This window comes from Saccoglossus kowalevskii, chromosome 4 (assembly GCF_978046115.1).
Source record: "Saccoglossus kowalevskii chromosome 4, keSacKowa6.1, whole genome shotgun sequence".
Classification (NCBI taxonomy): Eukaryota; Metazoa; Hemichordata; class Enteropneusta; family Harrimaniidae; genus Saccoglossus; species Saccoglossus kowalevskii.
The window spans coordinates 27,952,099-27,977,536 of NC_140644.1; the positions used below are offsets into that span (position 1 = coordinate 27,952,099).

General features: G+C 34.4%; 2 protein-coding genes across 3 annotated transcripts; one reads left to right on the forward strand and one right to left on the reverse strand.

Annotated features, from left to right (window-relative positions):
* Positions 1–617: 617 nt before the first annotated feature.
* Positions 618–4,966, reverse strand: LOC146747250 (uncharacterized). The gene is made up of 5 exons (XM_085498367.1): positions 4,782–4,966; positions 4,261–4,401; positions 3,351–3,699; positions 2,664–3,058; positions 618–715 (listed from the first exon to the last, which is right to left on the reverse strand). The coding sequence occupies exons 1-5, from the start codon at positions 4,945–4,947 to the stop codon at positions 618–620; spliced, it is 1,149 nt and encodes a 382-aa protein (XP_085354493.1). The 5' UTR covers positions 4,948–4,966.
* A 1,723-nt stretch (positions 4,967–6,689) lies between these two features.
* On the forward strand, positions 6,690–10,993 carry LOC146747251 (uncharacterized). Of its 2 annotated transcripts, none has more exons than XM_085498599.1 (3): positions 6,690–6,880; positions 7,453–7,597; positions 8,789–10,993. In XM_085498599.1, the coding sequence occupies exons 1-3, from the start codon at positions 6,690–6,692 to the stop codon at positions 10,352–10,354; spliced, it is 1,902 nt and encodes a 633-aa protein (XP_085354725.1). In that variant the 3' UTR covers positions 10,355–10,993. The 2 variants fall into 2 exon arrangements, 1 of the variants encoding a protein (XP_085354725.1); XR_014929201.1 differs by having other exon boundaries at positions 6,860–6,880; positions 7,453–7,565; positions 8,763–8,792.
* Positions 10,994–25,438: the final 14,445 nt, after the last annotated feature.

The window sequence follows — 25,438 nt, forward strand, 5'->3', positions numbered from 1 at the left end:
ATAGAGCATTATCAGATCATTCCGTTCAGCAGTTTTCCCAAACGGCTTGACGAAAAAAGTTACGGAAGAAAGAAAGAAAGAAAGAAAGAAGAAAAAACCGGACAATAAGAATAGGGGCCTCGCCCTATGGGCTTGGGCCCCTAAAAAAACTGGACAATAAGAATAGGGGCCTCGCCCTTCGGGCTTGGGCCCCTAAAAAACCGGACGATAATAATAGGGGCCTCGCCCTTCAGGCTTGGGCCCCTAAAAAACCGGACAATAAGAATAGGGGCCTCGCCCTTCGGGCTTGGGCCCCTAAAGAAAAAACCGGACAATAAGAATAGGGGCCTCGCCCTTCAGGCTTGGGCCCCTAAAGAAAGAAAGAAGAAAAAACCGAACAATAAGAATAGGGGCCACGCCCTACAGGCTTGGGCCCCTAATTAAAGATATCATCACGAAATGAACAAATCTGAGAAAAGGTCTACATGTAGTATCTATACATGTAATATCAAAGCAATTGGACTTGCGATTTTTAACAAAAAGTCGAAAATATCACTTTTTACCAAAAATGACAAAAATATTCACCAAAAATAGAAAATTTGAGATTTTGACATGAAATGACTTTTTCGACAGCGGAGCTAAAAAGGGGAACATACCTTGAACAAACGAGCAACCTCTTTACTTATTTTCCCACCAGTTGGGGTTGATGCCATTTCAATAACTTCTTCATCCAGTTCTAAATAAATAAAAAATATTTTCAGCACAAAATGCAAAAAGCAACTTCAATCACTGGAACTTCTATAAAATTGAGTCGTATACCTGCCTTCAGTGGTACCGTACTCAAGTCGGAAAATAATGATTTTTTAAGGATGAGCACATACCCGAGCACCCCCTCGGAAAAGAGAACAAATTTTAATTCATGTGACAGATTGAGGGGGATATCACGTCTTTCAGAGAAAATAAAAATACAAAATTAGTTGCGTCTTCATTGACTTTTACAATAAAATAACAGAAATGGTCACAAAAAATATGCACATTTTTATAACAATATTAATTATATACCACCCAAATTATCTAGATTAAAAATGTTAGAGCCAAAATCTTTATCATTAATTATCAAAGACCAAGTTTTAAATTAAATTAGTGGCATTTTGAAAGAATAGGTGCTTTGCTGAATGCGACCCCGAATATAAAAATTATGCAAAAATGGGATGTGGGCCCTAGACCAGGCATGGGCGCTAACAGTACTTTATCAATTCACTTCTGTGTTGTTGTTTTTTATGGCTATAAAAAGTCAATTGTGCCCTATGAAATATCGTAAAGTTCTACAATTCAGTCCAAAACAATTTTTGTCATGAAAACGGGTGCCCACAACCCTTGCATAGTAAATAGCTTATGTATCACATGTAGGAACCACAATCTATAAATTAAAACTATTGTATACATAAATACATAAAGGAAGAATATTGAGAAAATGTTTATTTTTCACTAGGCGCAAAGGCAAACTCATTGGGCATTGTGCCAATTGCTTTGTAGCCTCTGAAGTTCAAGCCCTGTGATCATTATACTGTCATGTAGTGTATAGGAAAATCATGAAGTTTTGTGTCAGTGACTTTCCAAAAATTGCGTCTACAGTAATATTATCAAATAACGAAAATTCATAGTTTTGAAATTTGAGCAGTTTACAGGAATTCAATTTAAAAAATGAAAATGCACAAATGTGCCCTCAACACGAGTGTCTTTAAGGTTGTTCAATGCAGTCTTGAACATGGGTGGGTCACCCATATGTGTTGGCATAGGGCAAATCACTGAAACCCACGTATCTTTACAAATGTAGTTCCAGATGCATCGTTTCATCACGTAATTATAATTTCCCCATGTATTAACTCCATAATCCATCTAAAGTAATAGTATGTTTATCTAAAAAATTAGGTATGTACACCCTATTTTTTTCACATATGACCATGTAGCAATAATTCATAAATATAAAAAAAAATCCAAATACTTTTGTGAAACTGTATTGAGCAACCTTACAGCAAGTCTCAGAAGTATTGGGGCAGCCAATTTGCAAACTCGCTAGCGAATTGGCTAACTGCTTGGGTTTTGACTAAACAGTTGGGTTTCGAATCTTACTGGCGCCGTCTTGTGGTCACGCCCACTCTGGGCGAATCTAAATAACAGCAGGGGATGACGATTTTTTTAGCAGTTGGCTAATGTTACCCTGACGGGGTCATTTAGTTGTGAAAGTTTGTCATTTTCTTCCTGATTTGTAGGAAATTGTTTATCAACTTGTCTCTTTATTTAGTTTCAAGCAGTGTTCAAGATGGCTACCCCATATAGTAAATATCGGCGGATTAATCGCATTTATCATATTATCGCTTTACGCCAGCTGACTATGGCCATTTTCAGGCTTACCAGGCCATTTTCAGGCTTACTACTTTTACATTATCACGCCTCGTAACAAAGTAAATCATTCAGGGGAATCTAGACATGCTCCTACCAGGCTATGTAAAAGCATCTATGTTCCCTAATGCAACTTAGACTCGCTCAGAGTGGACGCAGCCATGTTTAGTCAAAACCCAAGCAGTTAGCCAATTCGCTAGCGAGTTTGCAAATTGGCTGCCCCAATACTTCTGAGACTTGCTGTAAGGGAAGTAAACAATGAAAATAACAATGTAACTTACGTTCATTTCGAACAGCTGCAAGCTGAACTTTAAGGTTTGCATTTTCTTTCTTCAGAATGTCATTATCCAATTTCATTGATTCACATCTCTGAAGAAGTGTTGAGTACTTCCTGCTCAGTTCAGAGTAATTAGTTTCATTACCAGTAGTACCCTGTTTTAAAAAATGTGCACGGGGCACCTTACCACCTTGAGTTGGTCTATCATCTTGATGTTGAGATTTGTGTGCTGGTTTTTCTCTTGGTGGAGTTAAAAGGCTTAATGATTCTTCCACCAAGTCATCACTACAAAAGTTTTGTAAAGTGTGTGGTTCATCATCATCAACATCAGTATCATTATCATCCATAGAAGTAATTAATGGGTTCTCATCAAAAACATCCACAGATGACTCTGCATAACTGCAAATAATGTACAAAATATCTTTACACTTTTGTGTCAAAGTTGAAGCCATCTGCAGAAAAAAATATGCTCTTGTGAATAATATTAAAGTCATATGAAAGAAAAGTACACACACATAGCAAAGCTGCCAGACAAGTACAGACAATGATTCAGTGCAATAATTTTTGTAAAACGTGAAGTGTGCTTTGGAAGCTGGTGATTGTATTACAATTATGTTTAGAGAGGCAGTTCAGACTTAATTGGAAAATATGTTTTTTGAGCTTCTACAACAATTGAAGACAGTCTCTTTACCTGAAGAGGCCTTGTTGTTTCATCTGCTGCAAAGCATCATCACAACTTTTTAAATTAATTGTCCTTCTCTCTTCTTTTTCTTGTTTTTTCTTCAGGGTTTCCTCTTTCTCTTTTCTTTTTAGTTCCTGCTCTGCCTTTTTCTTTTCTTGAGCTTCCACTTTTTCTTTTCTCTTTACTTCATCCACAACAGTTTTCTGTTTTTTTTCCCCAGAATCTTTACTTTGGATCACATTCTCCGACTTCTTCTTTTTGTCAGATTCATTGGTTGAAATCAGTTGTGATTTTCTTTTACCACCATTCAAGGCTCTCTCAATTACTGACTTGCGATGTAGCAAATCATCTTTGTCATCTTTAAAATAAATTCATTAGTCAAATCAGAGAAAATCATTTAAAGGCATCAATGTGACAAGAACAAGTCTCACAACACAACCCAAGTCATGAAGTTCTATTTTGATGTGCCTAACAATGACCATTTGTGGTTAGTGAAAAAAAATTATCAAAGACGAAAAAGAAAAGTCCAAATGAAAACGCATTAGGAAAAAAAACTACTATAAATTGAGACAGATTTAGAAGAAAAGGCTGACAATCTCTGGAAAAATGTCATTTTCATTCTAATTCAAGTAATTTAATTCTAGTAATGTTAAAATATGAATTGTATTTGGCATTATAGACACACAGACATATATTTTAGTTCATGCGCTTCTAATAGACAAAACATGATAAATGCCATTTCACTGATACCATTCAGTGTTTTTCCAATATATAGCTTGTGAAAAGTGAAAAAAAATATACAAACACTATAAATAAATTATTTAACTTGTGTGTTAATTACCATGCAAATTAGCAACAACCAGTGACCAAAATCCTGGGGAGAACATGCACTGACAAAGAAAGGCTATCGAATACTCACCACTTTTACCGAGAACTAAGCATTTATAATGCTTTTTATCACTGGGCCACACTGCTGTGGTAACACCTCCATTTACTGTCAGACCACTCTCTTTCACAACAAGATATTTGTTGTCTTGAGTGAACTGAACTAAGACAAAATCTGAAAAGAATTTATAATTATGACAATTAAAGTTTTAAAAATGCATAAGAATGAAAGATAAAATAAGGCAACATACATTGAAAAGTTAAACTAAATTTCCTTTGAAATACTAGATGGTAAAATAATAGTTCGACACCCCCACCCCCCAAACAAACATACTTCTGTTTATAGCATTTACGTAAAGCTGCCATTAATTTTCTCAGAACATCACAAATTCTAAAAAGTATATGGCACGTTCGTGAGTAAATATATTAATTGGGTTGATAAAATAATGAACCCTCTGTTGGTCAATAGTTGGTCGAATCATGACTCAGAGTGCATTCAATAATTCTTTTTAAAAATAGCAGATCTCTCATAAACGTAACTACATAGCAACGTACCTTCATCTCTGAGATGTGCTGGTGGTTGTCTTTTTCTTGCAACAGCCATAACATAAGTATGCAGCGAATTGTTATTCAAATGCAAGCGACTAACAATATAGACTGAATGAAAATACCGCGTATTGTAAGAGCGGGAAAAGAAAGTAAGGTCATTACATGGGGTCATTTCGTTTTCTTCGCTGTGATTGGCTGAGCGGAACCGGAATGGCGAGTTTTTTTTTGTTTTTTTTTGTTTACAAAATTGTACACACTTTCAAATTGTTTTTATAATAATCAGATAAAAAGGGAACATACATAATTAACTCAGTAGTAAATTTAAAAAGATAAAAGATTCATCCTGAGGAATTATGACGTCACGCCGCCATTTGGCATCTGTACTTTGTCACTTGCGTTTGAGAAACTAGTCTGTGAACTTGTAAACTTACTGGTTTACAAACTTTAGTTATCGTTTTTACGCGTAGTCATGGATGAACACATCGATCAGCCATCAACTAGAAAACGGGGACGTTATTTGTCGTATCTCAGTGATACATCGGTGGCACTTCCACGCTTGACTGCAAGAGTTTGGCCGAGCACTGCCCGCCGCGGCTTAACGCCGAATACGACTGTAAATACTCGCGCCAGTTTGAATGACTCTGTCGAAAGCACCATTTTTCAGGCTAGTGGTCCTTCTGATTTCGGGAATGGAGTTTGTAGTGAGCGTGTAGGATTCCCGGTCGTTAATGTGGATGATAGAAATTCTGACATTTCTTGCATATATAGCGAACGTGCAGACGAGCAATCTAGCCCGGAAATAAACACCCTTACTGACAGTGACATTGGAGAGCCAAATGCCGATAATTTCGAGAATGATTTGTTTTCCCCAGAGGGACACCAAGAACAGCATCTCTGGGAAAACTATTTGGATGACGCTCCATTGGATATAGACGACGAACCTTCGTCACTGTCCGAGTCAGATGAAAACATGCCCTTATACAGTGGCTCCCCAGTTACTGTAGGTGCCAGTATGCTCCTAATCATATCATTTGCTATTCGTCACAGTCTTAGTGGTGAAGCCCTTTCAGATCTCTTGACACTTATTCAACTACACTGCTTGTTACCCAACTTATGCCGGACAAGTTTGAAATTATTTCAGACGTTTTTCATGAGTTTGAAATCACCAATACAACGCCATTACTTTTGTCCACACTGTGGGGTGTACATAGGGAAGACGCTTATTGACCACTGTTTGGTATGTTTGAAAGACACAGTGGATAAAGGATCATCCAGCTACTTCATTATTTTGCCTCTCTTCAGTCAACTACAGAGTATTTTAGGAAGTGAGTACCTTTATTTGTTATTTTTGACCTCATCAACAACTTTAATTTTTCATGTGAATACAATTACCACGGGGCATTTTTAAATGTTAATTGTGTTGCAACTCAAAGTATGGACATTAATTTTACTGAAAACTGAATATGAAAATTTGCTATTAGTTCAGACTTTCTGCGGTCAATTAAAACTAAATTATTTACTGCCTCAATCTGTTTTTATCTAAATTTTGCAAGTACATGTAAATTCTAAATTTAAGGGTTATCATATAGGTTGAAGTTGTTTGTAATAATTTCCTGAATTATGATTCATTGAATCTGCTACAGTGTTTGTGCAATATTGATATTCATTTTACAAGCAGGATATTGTTGACCATATCTTTGGTCGTGCATAAACATATTTTGTTCAAACTGATGCATCATGTCTGTCACACAAATGTAAATAATTATTTGACCCTAATTTTGACAGTCACTAAAAACTGCTTGGGGACTTGTCATTGACAATGACTTATTTTAATTTTCAGGAGATAAAATGCTTGATAAAATGAACTACTGTAGAGAGAGAAAGAAGAGACATAGGCACAATGTGGAAGATGTTATGGATGGAATTCTATATAAGAAACATTTCACTGAGGATGGGTTTTTTCACCATTCAACTGCAGAGCAGAAAAAAACAGAATTACATCTGTCATTGCAGATGAACTTTGATGGTGTTGCTCTATTCCGGTCCTCGAAGTTCAGCATATGGCCAGTATATTATACAATAAATGAGCTTCCGCCATCTGAGAGGTAGGCTGTTTTTTCTAATCCTAGAATATTATTACTGGTGTTATACGAGGTGTACATGTATAAACAAATTATTTTGGGTATTTTTGGTCAAAACCAGGATTTGAAACTTGTATTTTCAATCTCTTCTCCAAAACAGAAACTCACAATGCTTTTAAATTAAATATACAAATATATTTGTTTTTGTTAAAATGTGTTTATCTTATACATGTAATACAGAAATTGTCATTCGCCCTCACTGTAATGTGTTTATATCTCTTGTGTTTGTGTTATTACTTAATATCTTATACTTCAAATTGCTTTAATTCTGCAAAAGACAAATTTCAGTGAAAATTTCTCTGTTGTCATTCACAAAATTTTGCCATAATATCATCAGAACAAGAAAATTGCTTGGAGTGGAAATTTAATAGTTTACAGTATTTCATTTACAGTAGAAGAGTGAAGTGAAGCTCTTTCAATCATAGGGTCACATGTGTGGTATTCAGGGCTTGAGTTGTGTGTTATCATTAATTAATAATTTTTCTATGAATAATTGCAAGACACTTGAATACAGTCTGAATTTCATTTATCTTTAGGTATCGAAGGTGTAACAAGATATTTGCTGGTATTTGGTTTGGTTTTAAGAAACCAGAATGTAAAACATTTTTGCAACCATTTGCTGTGTCCCTTAAAGAGTTGTTTACAACTGGTAAGTTACTCTTTATTTTTTTTAGCTCCACTGTCATTGAAGATGACACATTTTCCATTGCTATCTGGTGTCTGTTTGGAGGCCATCAACAATTTTCATCTTTCTCGTGAAAACCAGTAGCCTGAGTGCTTTGATGTTTAGTATGGTTTCCTCATCAATATCTTAAATCTTTTGATCAAAACCAATATTTTGGACTTAATCACGAGTTTCATTAAGTGCCAGCCATCGGCCATATGGCCGGCTACAAGCCCAAATTAGCCCTCTATTTTCATGTCTCAAATAAACGTACCAGAACGTTTATTTTTTCCCTAAAAAATTCCATGCTTAAAAAAAAAATCATGCCGTTTTCCCATTGAAATCAAAGCCAAAAGATCTCACTAAAACATCGGTAAATCTCTTCCGTTTTGTATTCACAATAAAGTTGCTGAGCTGCATTAACATATTTAAATGAGCTATGGTAATTCGAACATGTCGGCACCCTCCAGCATTTTGATTGGTTAATTAGCGATTTGACCTATCAGATGAAGAAAAACAGTTGTTTCAGGACCCATGTGCATGAAAAATATGGCTGATATCATATTGCATCAAGTGTTTACATGTGACTAAAATCATTCACTTCCGATAAAACTAAATTGAATTTTACTTGCATTTCATAACAATTCAACAAATTTATTTTTTATACGTTATTATAATCAGTACTGAGTACTACCGGTAATCAACAATTGCAACACTTTTATAACAAATAATGTTTATTAGATTTTGAAGATTTGGCCGAGGGTATGTTTATTTGGGACATGAGAGTACTTTCTGCCATAACCCCCCACCCCCACCCCACTGCCAACACAGGTCTCGCTGCAGCGCTTCTTCACACTGCCTAGAGCCTTTTTATTTTATTTGTTGGCCTTTTGTTACAGGATAATGGCCTGCTATTAAATGCATTTGTGAAACCCCTGCATAATTCTTCCCGAAACCGTTCCTCATGGTTTAAAATTTGATATACGTGACATTAATTTTCTTGAATATTTGTGGGTTTTTTTAAATTTCAGTTAGAAGCTGCAACATAAACCACAGTTGTTTATATTATTTCAATGATATTTCATTATACAGCCGACATTATCATGACATTATTGACATTATCACAAAATTAAATGTAATCTAGCTTTTCTATTCAAAGCCATGTTTTTTTTTTCTTTTCAGGAATTGGTGTTTCAGTTAAAGGGAAGAAAGTCTTGGTGAAGGGCATTCTCCTCAACTCAGTGTTTGACTCACCTGTGCGATGTATTTTCATGGAACTGAATCAGTTCAATGGGTTTTTCGGTTGCCCATTTTGTTTAACAAAGGGAGCAACTGTTAAAACAGGCCAAAAGGGCCATATGCTGGCTTATCCCTTCAACACTGATAACAGTTCCACTGGACATGACCAGCTGCGAACTCTGCTGGAAACAAGGCAGCATGCTATGGAAGCATTCACTAAATCTCAGCAAGGGAATTCTTCAGCTGTGATGGGAGTAAAAGGAGTTAGCTGGTTTTTGCATGTCCCTAAGTTTGATATGATCAATGGCATGGGTGCAGATTATATGCATTGTGTTTGCTTGGGTATAACAAAAATGTTGCTAATCCTTTGGACTGACAAAACAAATAAGGACAACCCATGGTATGTAGGAAATCAACTTGAGCTGATTGATACAAAAATTCTTAGAATTAAACCACCCCATGTAATAACACGTGCTCCAAGAAACATTTTTAATGAACTTTCTCATTGGAAGGCATCTGAATTTAGAAATTTTCTTCTTTTTTACTCCATCCCTGTGCTATGGAAAATTTTGCCAAATGAATATTTCCAACATTATTGCTTACTTGTTGAAGCTATTTTTATTCTGCTACAGTCATCTATATCACCAATGCAACTAAAGAAGGCATCAGGTTTATTAAGGCACTTTTGCTTCAAAATTTCAACACTTTATGGAGCACGCTATGAAACATCAAATGTGCATCTATTGTTGCATCTCTCTCAAAGAGTTGAATGCTTAGGTCCTCTTTGGTCCATGTCATGTTTCTACTATGAAGACTACAACGGACAGTTGCGAAATCTCTGTCATGGGACTCAAAGCATGCCGCAACAAATAGTCACAGGAGTTTCCATTCAACAGAAAATACCAGAACTAGAATTTTGTTTACCTCCTGATTCACTTCATTATGATTTCTACAAAAAACTCACTGAAAATAGAAAGATAGTTGCTTCTAAAACAACAATTTCAAATGGTGTTTGTAGTGTTGGTGGGATGGAGAAAATAAATCCCTCTAGATCTGAGGTGCAAGCTTTGAGAAGAAGCATAAGGTCTGGGGATATTCATACAGTATTCAAGTTTAAAAGAGCCCAAATTCATGGTAGTATCATTCACAGTCAAGATTATAAAGCAGTTACTCGTCGAAATAGCTATACTATTCAGTATGACGGAGATAATGGTCTTGAATATGGTCAGGTTAAATATTATGCAAAGTGTATTTTGAAATGCCCAAGCCAAGTGTTATGCGATTCTAATTGTATATGTTTGAACCCAGTATATAGAGCTATCATTAATAAGTATTCTATAAAGCATGATGTACATCTGGTACATGATGATATAAGTGGGGCTACTCTGCCACATATAATCCCAGTCATTAGAGAGAACACCTTTCCTTGTGCAATACCAATTCACAGCATCACACAGTGCTGTATATCTGTAAACTGTGGTCACAGAGAGTGCGAGTTTATTTGCCTTATACCAAACAATATTGAAAAAGAATGAGTAGTTGAGAACTTAGTTAAAATCCCAAAATCTAGTAATGAATAAATGAATTATGGCATACCCCTGTACTAGTCTTGTCTGGTTAATGTATTTGACAATAACACTGCTTCAGCAATAACATGAGTTCTGTCCACTATCAGGTCACTTGTTTCATCTTCAATTTATGTGTATTTATATCACACATTGAAAAGGCCATTTTGTTTACAGTTGTACCTACCTGTACATATATATTTTGGACGTTCAGATTTTACAAACATGAGGCTTCAATACATATGTTCACTGATCTGATTTAAATGGCTGATAGAAGTAGCATCCATTCTTTTTGAACAATTCAAAACCAAAAATTCACCATTTCTCATACGTGTAGAAGCTACATGTCCTATTTTGTGCTATTCAGCTCCGCTGTTGACTTTGTCGAGCGGAGCTTATCATTCGAGTGATTATCCGGTGTCGTTGATCATGTCAACTTTTTAAATTTTCAACTTCTTCTTGAAAACTACAATTCTTATTACTTTGATACTTGGTGCATATGTGTTTTCTTAAGACTCATTCAAATATAAACATGTTTAATATTCCATTGTTTATGCAAATTCATAGATTTTATTTTGAATAAACTGTCAATATATACATGCAAGTTAATATTGAAGGCTCTCTTTGTGAATATGCGATTTACCGGGGGGGGGGGGGGTAGTTCACTTTTAAATTGTTGATGCACATACAGTAAGTACCATGTCTGTGTCATACTGGAGGTTACAGAATATAAAAGTAGCAATCATGAATAACGTAAAAATTTAAGTGTGGAATAAATGCATTTCAAATGTATTTTTTTGTGTGTTTGAATTGGACTTTGTCATTGAGCTCACCATTGTGGGTGGATTCAGACTAAGATTGAAATAAATGTATTAAAAATGCATTTACAATGCATTGAAAAACTTCCACTCATAGTCAGTGAGTGCTATTTCGTTAGAGATTGAAAAAAACATGTTTAAAACACCTTTTTTCCCCCCAACGCATTTTTACAAAAAATATTGTGTTCAAATAAACTCATTTCAAATGTGTTTAAAAGGCATTTTGAGATTTAAATGTATTCTAAACGCATTTTCAACATGTTTAAAATGTGTTTTCTCTCTTCTGATTCGGTAAGGGTACACATAAATGATTGATGTATGGGGTCCTCAGCCTACTGTTCACATCTATTGTTGATGACATGTCTTGTGGATTGGTTCTACGTTAAGCATCTTTACATCTTGGACTAAGTCTGAAACTGGGATATATAGATTTATTTATTCTTTTTTTTGCCATATTTGAACTTATATGATGCTACATGCCCATAACTCTTATTTGTGCACAATTAGGATATTATATCATTTTTGATTCAAAATTGTTCACTGTATTAAGATAGTATATTACCAATACAAATTCGATCAAAAAGTCTAAATTGCCATACATCATAGTTTGAGTATATACGGTGAAAAATCATATGTAGCATTACAATTGATTATGAAATGTATTTTTTTTAAGCTATGGAAGAGTTATCTGAGAGTATGATAGATGATGAGCTACCAGAGGTAAGTTTTTTAACAACTTTCTGCACATCCAGTGAAAGAACTTGCCTCAAACAAAAGTGTTCATGTAGTGCATACAAAGCAATAAACAATTACTAGGTTAATGAGATTGACTTTGTTTACATAATAAACAAGAACTACAATGAACTACTCACTCTTATCAGTGGTACTAGCTAACAGGTGTTTCCTTCCGACATTTGTCAATATAAATTGATCGACACAAAAACAAAATGTTTCCAGCTGTCCAGTGTTGAACATCTGTCAGTTTTACGTAATAATAATTGTCTTTATTGAAGTCGTATACTAAAAATCTTTCTTGAGTTTGAACAACAGATGTCCTGTATGAAAATATCATGCAAAACTTGAGAAAATCTGATAAAATATTTTGACTGTTTCTACTTGACTGATCACTGGTGATACACATCAAAGGTCACTGATCTCAGTGGAAATATGCATTGTTGTATGTGTTCAATGAAGCAAATCATTTATCTTGTAATAATATCCTTGGTAATGTATCTCCCAAATCTCGTGGGAATACTATACTGGGTTTCAAAACCAACTCATGAAGAGATTTTTTGCACAGTCTGATACACATTTGCAAACCCACCAATAAAATCTTCACAGAAAACAAGATGTCAGAAAATCAATATAAGCACTGCTATGAACTGGGTGCCAAACTTTGATCAAGATCTGAACTTATTGAAAATCTGTTTTTTTCAAAGTTATCAAATCAAAAACAATACATAAAAAATACATAAAAAGCAAAACGTTGCATCCACATTTTGAAAAGAAAATTGTACTAAAATATATGTATTCTGTATTTGACGAACAGTTTATTCGACAAATGAAAATTCACAGGAATTTGTTTCAGCTATTAGAACAGAATGATAGAATCATTAATTTTTGACAGACAAATACTTGGACAAAAGCCAGCTAAGATTTTCTGTTATCTTGCATGTTTTATGAATCTATTTACGTCTAAATGCAGCACTTTTTTTCTGAGATGAGGCATTTGTTTTTATACTAAAATATCGGAATTACTTTGAATAAAGCTGGAAATTATGTCCCTTAAAATAATTAAACAAATTAGGCACCAATGTTTTTGTAAGATATTTACATCTATTAAGGACATTCGGTAGATTGATTCCCCACTGTTGGTTCAACCCCAAAACTTGTTTGTATTCAAAATTATGACAATGCATATTTATATTGAAACAAACTATGATAAAGGGAATTATATTATATAACAATGTGCAAGGTCACCAGAGTTCAACTATGTTTTATTATGTCACATGTCCAAATTTCTGTACAATATGTGAGTAATGGTTTGATCATAGTGTCAAACATTTTCAGATAGATTTTGATGGGAACTTGTTTTTCCTAGTAGAGCATCTGCTTCAGTTTGAAAAATGCTTTCAGAGCCCGGTTTGTCAAGTCTACTTGTGCTATATCTAGGTTCCCAGTGGTATTTAGTTTTATACCAAGATACATGTATGACGATACTCTTTCTAATTCTTGATCATTCACATAAAATTCTATATACCGGTAATGCCAAATGCATAATTATATTAAGTATACTTTAAGCATAGAATCTCAATCTAGATTACGATAAATATGACGACCTGATATCTGATCATGATTTTCCTTTTTTACAGGTGCAATTGAAAGTGACTGACATGGCATGAATAAGATGTGTAGTATTATTAGTCCCCGTTCGGACGAAGTTGGTATGATGATTCAAACAAATTTGCCTACTGGCGGCAATCTTGTTTTTCATGGTACCCATGCTACTTTATCTTGAATACAATGAACGTTTCTGTTTAAATTTTGTACAAAGGTAGTATACAAAGAGATACATCTGCACCAACATTATTTTTGTAATTCAAGTTGGCTGGCTGACGCTCAATTTTTATATAAAAGCTCTATAAATCGTCATTTTTGCATGTCCGAAGCTGCTTCTCAGAGATGACTAGGCCAATTGGATCAAAGTTGGTATGATGATCATACATATTGGGTTATAGTTGCATGTCATATTTTTTCTGTGATTCAAACTAATATGGCTGACTGGTGGCCATTTTGTTTTTCATGATACCCATGCCTACTTTCCCATGTATGCAATGAACATTTCTGTTTGTGTGTCCATCCGTCCATCCATGCGTGCATCTGTGCAGAGTCGTATTTCAGAATCTTTTGGACCAATTTTGTTCATTCTTTGCAGGTGCCTAGTACTTTATGTGGAACATATGTGCATGCAGTGGTTTAGCGATTTGATTCAAAATGGCCGACTGGCAGCAGTCTTGTTTGTTGAAAATGTTGTATTTTGGACATGCTTTGTCAGTTTTCATTCAAAATTGGTACATAGATTATACATGTTAGGATACATGTCCATGACAATTTCTTTTGCAATTTGCAATGGCCAACTAGCAGGCATTTTTTTAAATGTGGTATCTTGGACATGCTTTGTAAGTTTTCATTCAAATTTGGCATATATTTTTTACATGTTAGGATAAATGTCCGTGACAATTTGTTTCAAAATGGCCGATTGACAGCCATCTGATTTTTCGGCCTTGCTACTATATTCCCAAGATTTATGTACCATTTTCATTTGTATTTGGCACATACATCATACATGTCACTTTGTTTCATAATAAGATCACAGATGGCCGGATAACGGGTGTTTTTATTTTTAGCCATATTACTATATCTCTGTCACCCATGTATCATTTCATTCATATTTAGCATGTCATAAATGAATTCATGTACATGTACATGCGGTCATCTTGTTTGTTAAAAATGTGATAACTATGACATGCTTTTACTTGTGATCTATGTTTTTCTTTGCTATGTCTTAAACTGGAGGGGTCGTCACGCAACACGTGTTCGAATTTGATGTTAATAAACAATCTGTTTAGACTCAAGTTTCAAGGACCCACTCATGACAAGCACAGAGAACTTTCACAAATTTAACGAGAACTGTGTCATTTTCAATGACTTGGTTTTTACAAATCCATCTCCTATTAATGGTTTCAATCTAATTTCAATGACTTCATCAGAATCAAATTGATATGTCAGATCACAAAATTAACAATGACTCGTTAATATGAAATTTACCATTGTAAAAAAAAATTGACATATAATTTTAGTGAGTTTCTAGGGTAATAATAGTTTTCTGTTATATACAATGATGATTTCCCATAATCAGATGTTGTAATAATACATGTATTTGGCAATGAATACACTACAGCATAGACCAGTCATGATATTTTATGATAATTGTACTGACCATTTAAAAGAAAAACAAAATAATACAGTTGCAATATTTCAGTGTGCAGGCATTTCTGTATGCCTTTCATCTACCCCCATGCCTGTCCAGTTATGTAAGTTATTTTTTTATGTTAATTAAATGTTACATTGAGTATACACTTTTCTTGCATTCTTGGTGTTAAGGCTGATGTTTGATGACATGTGTATATGTTACAAACATCACTAATTTCTCAAATAGTATTGCAGGTTTTTATTATACACATTAAAGTTGCATTCCCACCTTGCAAATATTTAAAAACATCACTCCCTGAACAAGCTAAAACATGAAATGGATTTAGTCTAGGAAACCTCACTAACAGAGAGTTGTTGTGAGCGTGTAGCTCGAAATAACTAAGATTTCTAGAGATGTTTGCTATTCATACACTGGCTGCTTTAATTTAATATTGTACTTGGCAAGGTCAACATAATTCCCACCATCTGTTGACATTGAGGACTCAGAAACTAGCTCCACACCTTAAAATACTGCCATTATTTCTCATAGTATGTCGCTGAGCAGTGTGACAAGAATGCATGATGAAAAATCAATTCCATACTAGGTCAAATATGTCTTGGTTGAAGTAAGAAACTAGGGACAATATCAGAGCATCGGTCCTGTCAGAGAAAACTGCACAAGTCATGAGGACAAATTAACAACTCCTTAGGATGTTATTCCCAGATTAATACAAGTTGTTCATGACACACAAAAACATTAATTCTCAACTCAGACGAATGGACCAGTTATGCGACAAAGGACACTCGTATAGTGAAGCTTCTAGTTAAAGCACAACATTACAGTCTGTGCTAAAGTTCTTGTATACCAAATATAAAAATGGTATGATAAATAGAACATTTCCATGTTGTTGAAATCCACCATGGCATTGCATGACCAATTGTCAATTTTTTTAACTCTAATTTACATACACACTACATATCAAATTTCAGAACAATGTGGCTAGTTTGCTGTGAAAAATATATAAATTATAACACACTAAGTCATGTCACACACTATACATTTTATTCATGATAGTTTAGATCATATATTACTTATGCTACAACAATATATTAGTATCGTATATTTTCTTAGGTCACTGAAGTATTGTAAATAGATCATGCAAAAAACAGGAACAGAGGACGAATAGAAACATTGGGACAATTATAACAAAACGGTTCTTAGCCACAGTATTTGCAGATCTCTCAAAATTACACATCAGGATTAAAAGTGTTTCTAAGAAATACATAGGCTGCTTTAGCATTGTTTACATTAATAATGTTGAATTCTTCAGATATTTCTTTATCTGCTGCTTCTCTAAATTCTGCTGACAGATAGTCTGGTAGTCCAGTTCCAACACCCATTTCTTCTGCTACAGATTCAAGGTCAGTATCAGATACACTGTATCCCATATCTCTGGCACCTGCAAAATTAATAAAATTCATACAATGAAATTGACATATTAATACTTTAAAAACTAAATTGAATTTAAATTCAGTTTTTGACTTTGGTGTAAGAAGCACACAATGGGAGTCTTTGCAGCTACTCTGTTTATATGTATGTATGTGTGTCTGTTCCATAATTACCCCCAACAACAACTGGTCAGCTTTAAATGAAACTTGGACAAAGATGATCTGGAACAAAGCCCAGACCCTATTAGTTTTTGGTAAATTTGATGCATATTAATGTAATAATCATCACATTTCAATGTTACATAGATTTTATAGGGCAGACAGACATGATAGGTTAGTGGTTAATATTCATGCATATTAATTACCGAATGTGTATAATAATTTTGTTTTGTACATAAATACTCTGTGACTTGACTTTATTAGTATTACATTAAAATATGCATATATTTAATAACTGATTTACATAATAATTGTCAACTGTCACAAGTATCTATCTTATTTTAATGAATCTTGGTACATAAATATTCTAAGACAATGTGATGATCTTATTAGTTTTGGGTTTATATACATAATATTTATCTGATTTGCATAATAATTCACTTTCCGCCAAGCAATAAACAGATCTACTTAGTTTTGGGTTGAAATCTCTGCATAATTGCTCAATTTACATAATTACCCAAATGTCTGTCTATATTAAAAAAAAAACAATTATTGCATTTCAATAAGATTTTTATGTATATAAATGCCTGGGAACGATGCTAAATACAAATTGTTTTGGTTTTGTATTATGGTATTTTCAAAGAGAATTTATTATGTGAATAAAGTTAGTTAGATAAGCCTTCAGCCACCAACCTGCCAATCACTTTCATTGATATACAACACGTGAGGATATGTTCACTGGTATAAATTTCAAGAATATTTCATGGTTTGTGTGTGAATCTGAATACATACCGACTAACTCGGGAAAACTGTACAAGTCTTCTGGTACACCATTTGGTCGTAATTGGTTCCTTTGCTTTCTAATTCTATGCGAGTTCCATTCATCCGCAAATTCACTAAGTTCTTCCTCTAATATAGGCATATACACATACATAAGACAGTTTCTGTGCATGATCATAGAATTAATGAATAGTCTGAATTAGACACAATCAACATACATCCCAATAGTTTCATATATATCAATTAACGATATAATTCATTCCAAAAGTGATTTCATGAAGTTTACATTTACCTGTCAATTAAACTGTCACTGTCATATATCCCTGAATCTTTCAACATCTGATATTAAAAAAAAAATATTGTATGACATTATAATGGGTATTTGAAAGCTTTCTTCTGATCGGTAGATCAGGAACAGATTGGGATGATCTATAAATTTGATAACAAACGCAAATATATCGACATTATACAATACTGTTATACAGTACCTTAAATTCCTCCCTCCAAAACTGACTGCTGTATTTGCGTAATTGTGTCCACCAACTCTCGATACACTATTCATACAAAAACAGATTAGCATAAGACTTATACTTAGTATGAAGAAGTGATTTGATTGTCAATGAACTGGCCACAATAAAAAAGATAGAAGAGTGACTGACAGTCTCTGCAAATTTTGGAATGTTCTCATAAGAAAAATTAGTGTTGTTAGGCACTGTTATGGGAATACATGCGAACGTGTATGACTACCCATGATCCACAATAACGTATTGATAACGTAAGCCATGTTCTATTGCAGTGATTGTTAGATTGAATTATTGTGGTTTATTTTATTGTCAAGTATTAATGTAGTGTTTTTGCTGATGTTCTAGTTATATATCGATTTGGGCTTTACACATCGTATGGGGGCATTCTAAAAGTGTAAATGCTGTCAACTAACTAATATAGGTTTGTAATCGGAAGATTCATGAAAATCATACAGGTAAATCGATTGTATTGCATAATGTACATTCTAACGTGATGTCCAAAAAATGAATGCCTGTTCCAGTTGATCGTATATGATAATGAACAAAGGTGATACAAAATAAATATAATTCCCAGCATCTGAGTATATGTGTTGTAAATTATTGATATTATGTTTCTGAGAATTGTTAGATGCAATAATACCTGATTGGACATTGAAGTACCATATTTGTGTGATCTTTCAAACGCATATGTGTCACTATGATCACGTCTAAAATACATCTGGGCCTGCACCAAATCTCCCAGCTCCGTACCACGATCGGACCTCGTACGGCTCGGACAGACTAAAATGGTACACAAGGTAACATTATTTGTGTTATGAAATAACAAATAACTGTTGCAACAGAAAATGCCTGACATAAGCATTATAATTCGTTTACATTTGCGCCGATTCTTCTTTCTATTACAAATGCACGAATCAGTTTAACAGCTTAAAGTTACTACATCACAAAAAAACACACACACATGTGCACATAGTAAAACATACATAACTGAACGAACATCTGTATATGTGGTCTACGTGTACTTCGAATCGTTCCATGTGTCACAATATACAGAACTGAATATATAATACATTGTATAATATTCAATATATTCATTTTACCTTTTTTCGTTAAATAAATAAGTATTTCATTGTTTTCTAGTTGTTTACCGCGACAAAACAGAGAATTATGGACACGGCGATATCATTTTCGTCAACATTTATTCATAATGCGGAATTAACAAATCAGACCATCGAATTCCCAGGCCATTTCTTTACACACAGTTTATTAAATTTTACGTATTTTATAATGAGACATCAATTATGGATATTTATTTTTATTCACCTATTATTCTGCGTAATCGCGTCGTAAAAGTACTTGCATATATCATGGGGATCGTTGTTGCTTTTGTATATCCTGAGCCATAGTATTTTTCTTGAAAATCCGTCAATGCAGCCATGAATAGCGAAGGGATACTCTTTCTTTCGAAATCCCATAAGTTTATCATAACCATCGCAGTGCCAATACCAATTTGGTCCCTAGAAAAAGTCCGTTAATTTATAATCATTTTCAAGTTGGACAAATCATGTATTTGGGAGACTTTAAAACTTTGCAATTCACGATTGAATCACTTCTATTGCAGGCTTTTACAATGTTCTCCGGATAAATAACTCAGGCATATATTCATATATTCAACTTTGCTCCCACTGTCTAATGTAAACATACCTCGGAATAATATTTTCGCCTATGGCCGATAGCTGGAACCAATCGTCCTCTTCTTCGCATACACATTTGGTCATAAAAGTGGGCTACCATGATGGCCTCTACTTGATCTCTGTCGAAAACAAATACAATTATATTGCTATTTCAGCAAATGAGTACAATGCGAGACACAATTATACCGATTAGTTTACCTTGTAGCGAATATGTGGTACTTTTGCCTGACGCGTTTGTGCATGGATTTAATCCCAAGTAGCCTCCCTGAGCCTTTCATTTCCATCTGATAAATAGAGAAAAAGTGCATTTATAAGTATTTTTTGAATTTCTCAACATGTCTAACATATACTATAATATTTGGTGTTTAATTGGATATAAAGTTTAATATAGTTTCTTACTTTTATCGCCTCAAGGACTTCATCAGGCGTTACTGATTTATCGTGCCTTGTTACTCCCCATGACACCATCCTCCTTTTCAACGTAGATATACTGAATAGTATAAAAATTCAATTTAACAAGAACAATCTTCATATATTTGTTTATTGTTTGTCACACACACAAAACAATAAGAACAAATAATAAAGAGGAGAAGAAGAAAAGCATACTTAGTCATAGCATAGACCCTCAACCCTTTGTTGAGGGTCTATGGTCATAGATATAATTGAAATGAATCGAAATGAATTGTCATGCTGTACATGCTGCAGTGACAACGCCGCCTCGTATTTTATTAGATAATGCTGATAACTTCAGAGTGGATGGGTGTTTAACAGGATGGACGCATGGAGCCGGGAACAGACACTGGTGGCGCTGTATATCTATTTAAGCTTGCCAACGCTTACGCCGGTTATCTGTGTAAACATTGGAGACACTTTTCAAAATTTTTTGGCCAATTTAGTATGCCACAAAGCATGTACAGTCTTCAAATATCCACAAGTGGTGGTCAAGACCGAATATACCAGATTCCAGCGTTTCATAATAAAATATTTCCATTAATAATCACATTTTAAAATAATATACAGGAGATATGTCTGCGTTATCGACATATTGCGTACGGCTCGAATGCGGCATCACAGTGAGGTCAATTGCAAGTTAAGTTTAATGCAAGTGACGTTCATCACCGTCAATGAGGTTTGTGAGTCAAACCTCAATGACGGTGCTGAACTTGTGTTTGTATTTCAATCCCACACATAAGCGATGCTACCAGATATATACACAAACTAACGAGCCACACCAGTCCAGCGACTGCTCAGATTGCAAAAGATTTGTACACATTCCCACTATGTTATACTCTGTAACACAGTCCCTGTGACTGTGTCTGTAATATACAATTACACTTCCGGTTCCCCCATAATTGGGGCAAGTGTAATACAAGTGAATGACGGATGATGGTCTTCAGATGCTTATATATATTATGGAGGTCGTTGATTGGCAGAGAGTGGAGATTAAAAGGTGTGCAGATAAGCAGCTGGGATATGAACAAACGTAGTGATCAAAATTGCCGGCGGTGAGACTCCGTTCTACTTACCGTTATACTATAATCTGCACATTCTGAATATACTTGAATATACTTTGTGTTGTTATATAACCGTATAACACACATGTATACATTCCTAGTTATTGTACCGAGTACTCATAGTTAAAAAAGACTAAAGATTTAATTATATTCTTAACAAGTTCGTTACACATCCCGGGCTAACCCTGTTTCCTCCAGTGCGTGAATGCAATTGAGTCTAATTTTACACTTCATGGTTTATCCGATATTCAATCATATGAGAAGTTCCGCACTTCGTGTAGCATGAACACTACTATTCTCAAGATGGTGACGAAATAAAATTGTCAGATTTTTGAGGCTGTTGTAATCTGAGTGGTTAAGTGTATGTGATCAATTAATACAAATAGATGACTTGATAGTGGCACAATATGTATTGTCAGCCATGCCAGCTCTACAACGTTAACCTCAGACACCGTCCCCCAACAACTGGTGTTGAGGGACAGTGCATCAGTAACATCGTAATAAGTCAAATAATAAACAGCTGCTGTCTGTGAAATATACAAAACAAATTATTATTGACAATGTGTCGAGTTACTTACCTCCACCTAATATTTAATTTCTTTTTGAGGTACAGTAAGATTGTGTCATTCGTCTTTCCCCGTATGACTAAATTCTCTACAAATAATGGTAGTAGATCCATGGCTTTCGAAAAAGTGAAGTTGAAAATTAGGTTTGAGAAAAGAAAGGAAATAACAATCGTCGATACATCAATTAAACAGATCGACACAATTATGCCCGAGACATGTATTATAGTTATTTAATGCGTTTAATACGCAAAACTCACTGGCAACGAAATTATCGATGGAGGGTTGTCATATACAAAACATGTCACAATTATTCAGAGTAATCAAACACAAACACGCATATTAGTTGATTATACTAATCTGGGTGTAAAGAAGAACGAAAATCATGAAGACTTACTTACCTTGATAACATGCAAGTCGCAAAATGAGTGCTCTGTATGACCGGTCTCGTCGGTGATTGAAGATGAAGGCTTCGTGATTGGACAGTACGTTGGTCACGTGACGCGGTGGTCGAGGCCAAAGGTTACAAATATTTTTGAAAAATTACTTAATTTTTTTTGGAAAAAGAACCTGGACGTAAAATGTAAATAGATTTAAAAAAAACAGAAAAGGATTTCTAAATTAAAATGAATTTCAAAAACGGAAACGGATTTTAAAAATGAAAACGAATTTTAAAAACGAAAATGGATTTTTAAAATGAAAACGAATTTTAAAAACGAAAATGGATTTTAAAAACGAAAACGGATTTTTAAAATGAAAGCGAATTTAAAAAATGAAAACGAATTTTAAAAAAGAAAACAAATTTTAAAAATGAAAACGAATTTTAAAAACGAAAATGGATTTTTAAAATGAAAACGAATTTTAAAAACGAAAATGGATTTTTAAAATGAAAACGAATTTTAAAAACGAAAATGGATTTTAAAAACGAAAACGGATTTTTAAAATGAAAGCGAATTTAAAAAATGAAAACGAATTTTAAAAACAAAAACGAATTTTAAAAAAGAAAAAAGAATTTTAAAAATGAAAACAAATTTTAAAGACGAAAACGGATTTTAAAAACGAAAACGGATTTTAAAAACGAAAATGAATTTAAACAATTGAAAGTGGCCTTTAAAAATCGATTTCGGAACCGAAAATGGTTATTAAAAAGGGATTATAAAATAAAAATGAATTTTGAAAATGTAAATGAATTGTAAAAATGGTTTTATAAAATGGCATGTTGTGAGCCACCTCGGTTGCCGTGGACGCACTTCCACGCGAATGGAAAAGGGAAGTAGATATGAACAAATTTGCTAGCCTTGAGGATGATATGTTGGGTATCAGATTTGTGGGCGTTCAAATTCATTTGAAACAATTTTATTTCGCCAAGATCTGAAATTTATCATGTTAAAACATTAAACTCCAATATTACTGAATGGGAAAGTATTTACTTAGCACCATTTAGACTTACAATAGAGTCAAAGCTTAGGGAATTTCAATGGAAAATCAGCCACAATATCCTGGTAACCAACTCTGTACTTTGTAAGATGACCCCCACCAAAAATTGAATCAGGAGCCTGTACGTTCTGTAATGGGCCTGGCGAAAATCTGCTACATCTTTTCTATGAATGCCCAGTAGTAAAATTATTTTGGGATACCTTCTTTGAGATATGGGGGACAAAACTGAGTTTCCCTTGGGTAAACGACCCAGAATGCTTTTTGTTTGGTGATAGTCCCCCTCCCCCTCCTGTTAAACTTTTTGCTTTTGGTTGCCAGGAGATATATTTATATTTGCGGATGTCAGGGTAAAAAAACCAAAATTTGAGGAATTTAAAGACTTTGTGCAGCAGGTAAAGAGACCTGAGTACTTGATTGCAAGCAGAAAAGGTAAATTAGGAAAACATTTTTAAAATGGGGAAAATTTATGAAAATTGTAGCAACGACCTAGCATATCAACATGACTACCTGAAAAAATTGTAATATTTTTGTGGACACTTGGTACTTGTTTGTTGTGCAATGCAATGTAACCTGTGTTCATGTAAATTGACTCAATAAAAAATGTTTTTAATACAAAAAAACAGTAGTTATTATTAACATATTTGTACGACTAACTTTTTTATCTTTTGTTCTGAAATAAATTTTTAAAATATATGCATAAGCGCGTGTGTGAATTCTGGAAAACATGGTACCCCCCTATTATTCATGATATCAAAAACAGGGTGACCCCCTATTCGCAAAAACACGGTAACCCCCCCCCCCCCTACTGATCAACCGACCCACCCAGGCCGAAGTAACTGTCCGAACCCTAAGGATACTATGGAGAAGGTTTGGACACTCAGAGTGTGTTCTAGTTTCAAAGGCGTTGCCCATATTTAACAAAATAATTAAATTAGGTACTGTGTCAACAAGATATTTGTTATTCATAAATTAGTGGATCGTTTTATACAGCTCTCTCTCCCTCTTCATGGCAAATGCACGAACCATGTATCGATAGTCAATGGTAAAATTAGGTCAGTGTAACATTAGACGTGATTGCTGATGTACAAATAAACATCGAGAAATAAAAGATATATGAGTCATTAGAGTAAAACATCGGATACAACCTAATTTACTGGGATTACAAATTAAATTGACACGTCGTTCAGCTGTGGTTAAATGAACGTAAAACTATCCTGATGCACTATGTATTATAACGTAATTTGTTACGTAACACATCGATTACCAGTTATTGACTAATTTGCATATACGTGCTTTTTGGTAACATTTTCCTTCTTTACACCTCATAAGATCTGTAAGACACAGAATTTAGCTACGATTTCTCCCCATTTATCTTGCCGCAGGCAGCTCACTGGAGTCAAAATACCACAGTGGCAAGGGACTAGAACCGAGTCTAAGTAAGCATAGGTCAAAATACCACAACATATAGAATTCAATCACTGAAGAGTTGTCAATTCATTGATGCGTGTGCAATTGAGTTTGTTACATATATATATATACCATTACCGCAGATATTCACCCAGCCACTTCTTCCTCCGACATTGTGTATTACCTCCAGGAATTTAACATTGGGTTTATTATATCAACATTAATCATATACATCTAAATATCATTTACATAAGCAATTCTAATACCTCCATAATGGAACTGGGCTGTTGTGTGTCATGCCGCTGTACCGTATACGTATTTGAATTACTCAGACAATATTTAAATGAACATATGGTGTTTAAAACCGAACTAAGAAAGTTGAGCAAATATGACTGTTAGACGGAACGGTACATTTACTTGTATCATCGAGCGTTAGATATAGAAGGGTAATATTACGGAGATCAAAACTTGGTAGGTTCAAACCCAATACCATTAGCACCGATTTAATTACTATGGAAACCCGTCACGGAGAATAAATAACGAACAATGAAGCGTTGGTAAAGCATAAGGTATGTATTGATCACCCTCACATAACTGCTGAACAAAGGGCCCACTATTATAGGCTTTTCTTGGCAAAGACAATAGACAATTGTTTTCCGTGACCTGACCTGATCTCCCATAAAATTCAAAGATTAGGTCACACTAATTGCATTGCAGTAACCTAAGACGTCACTGGA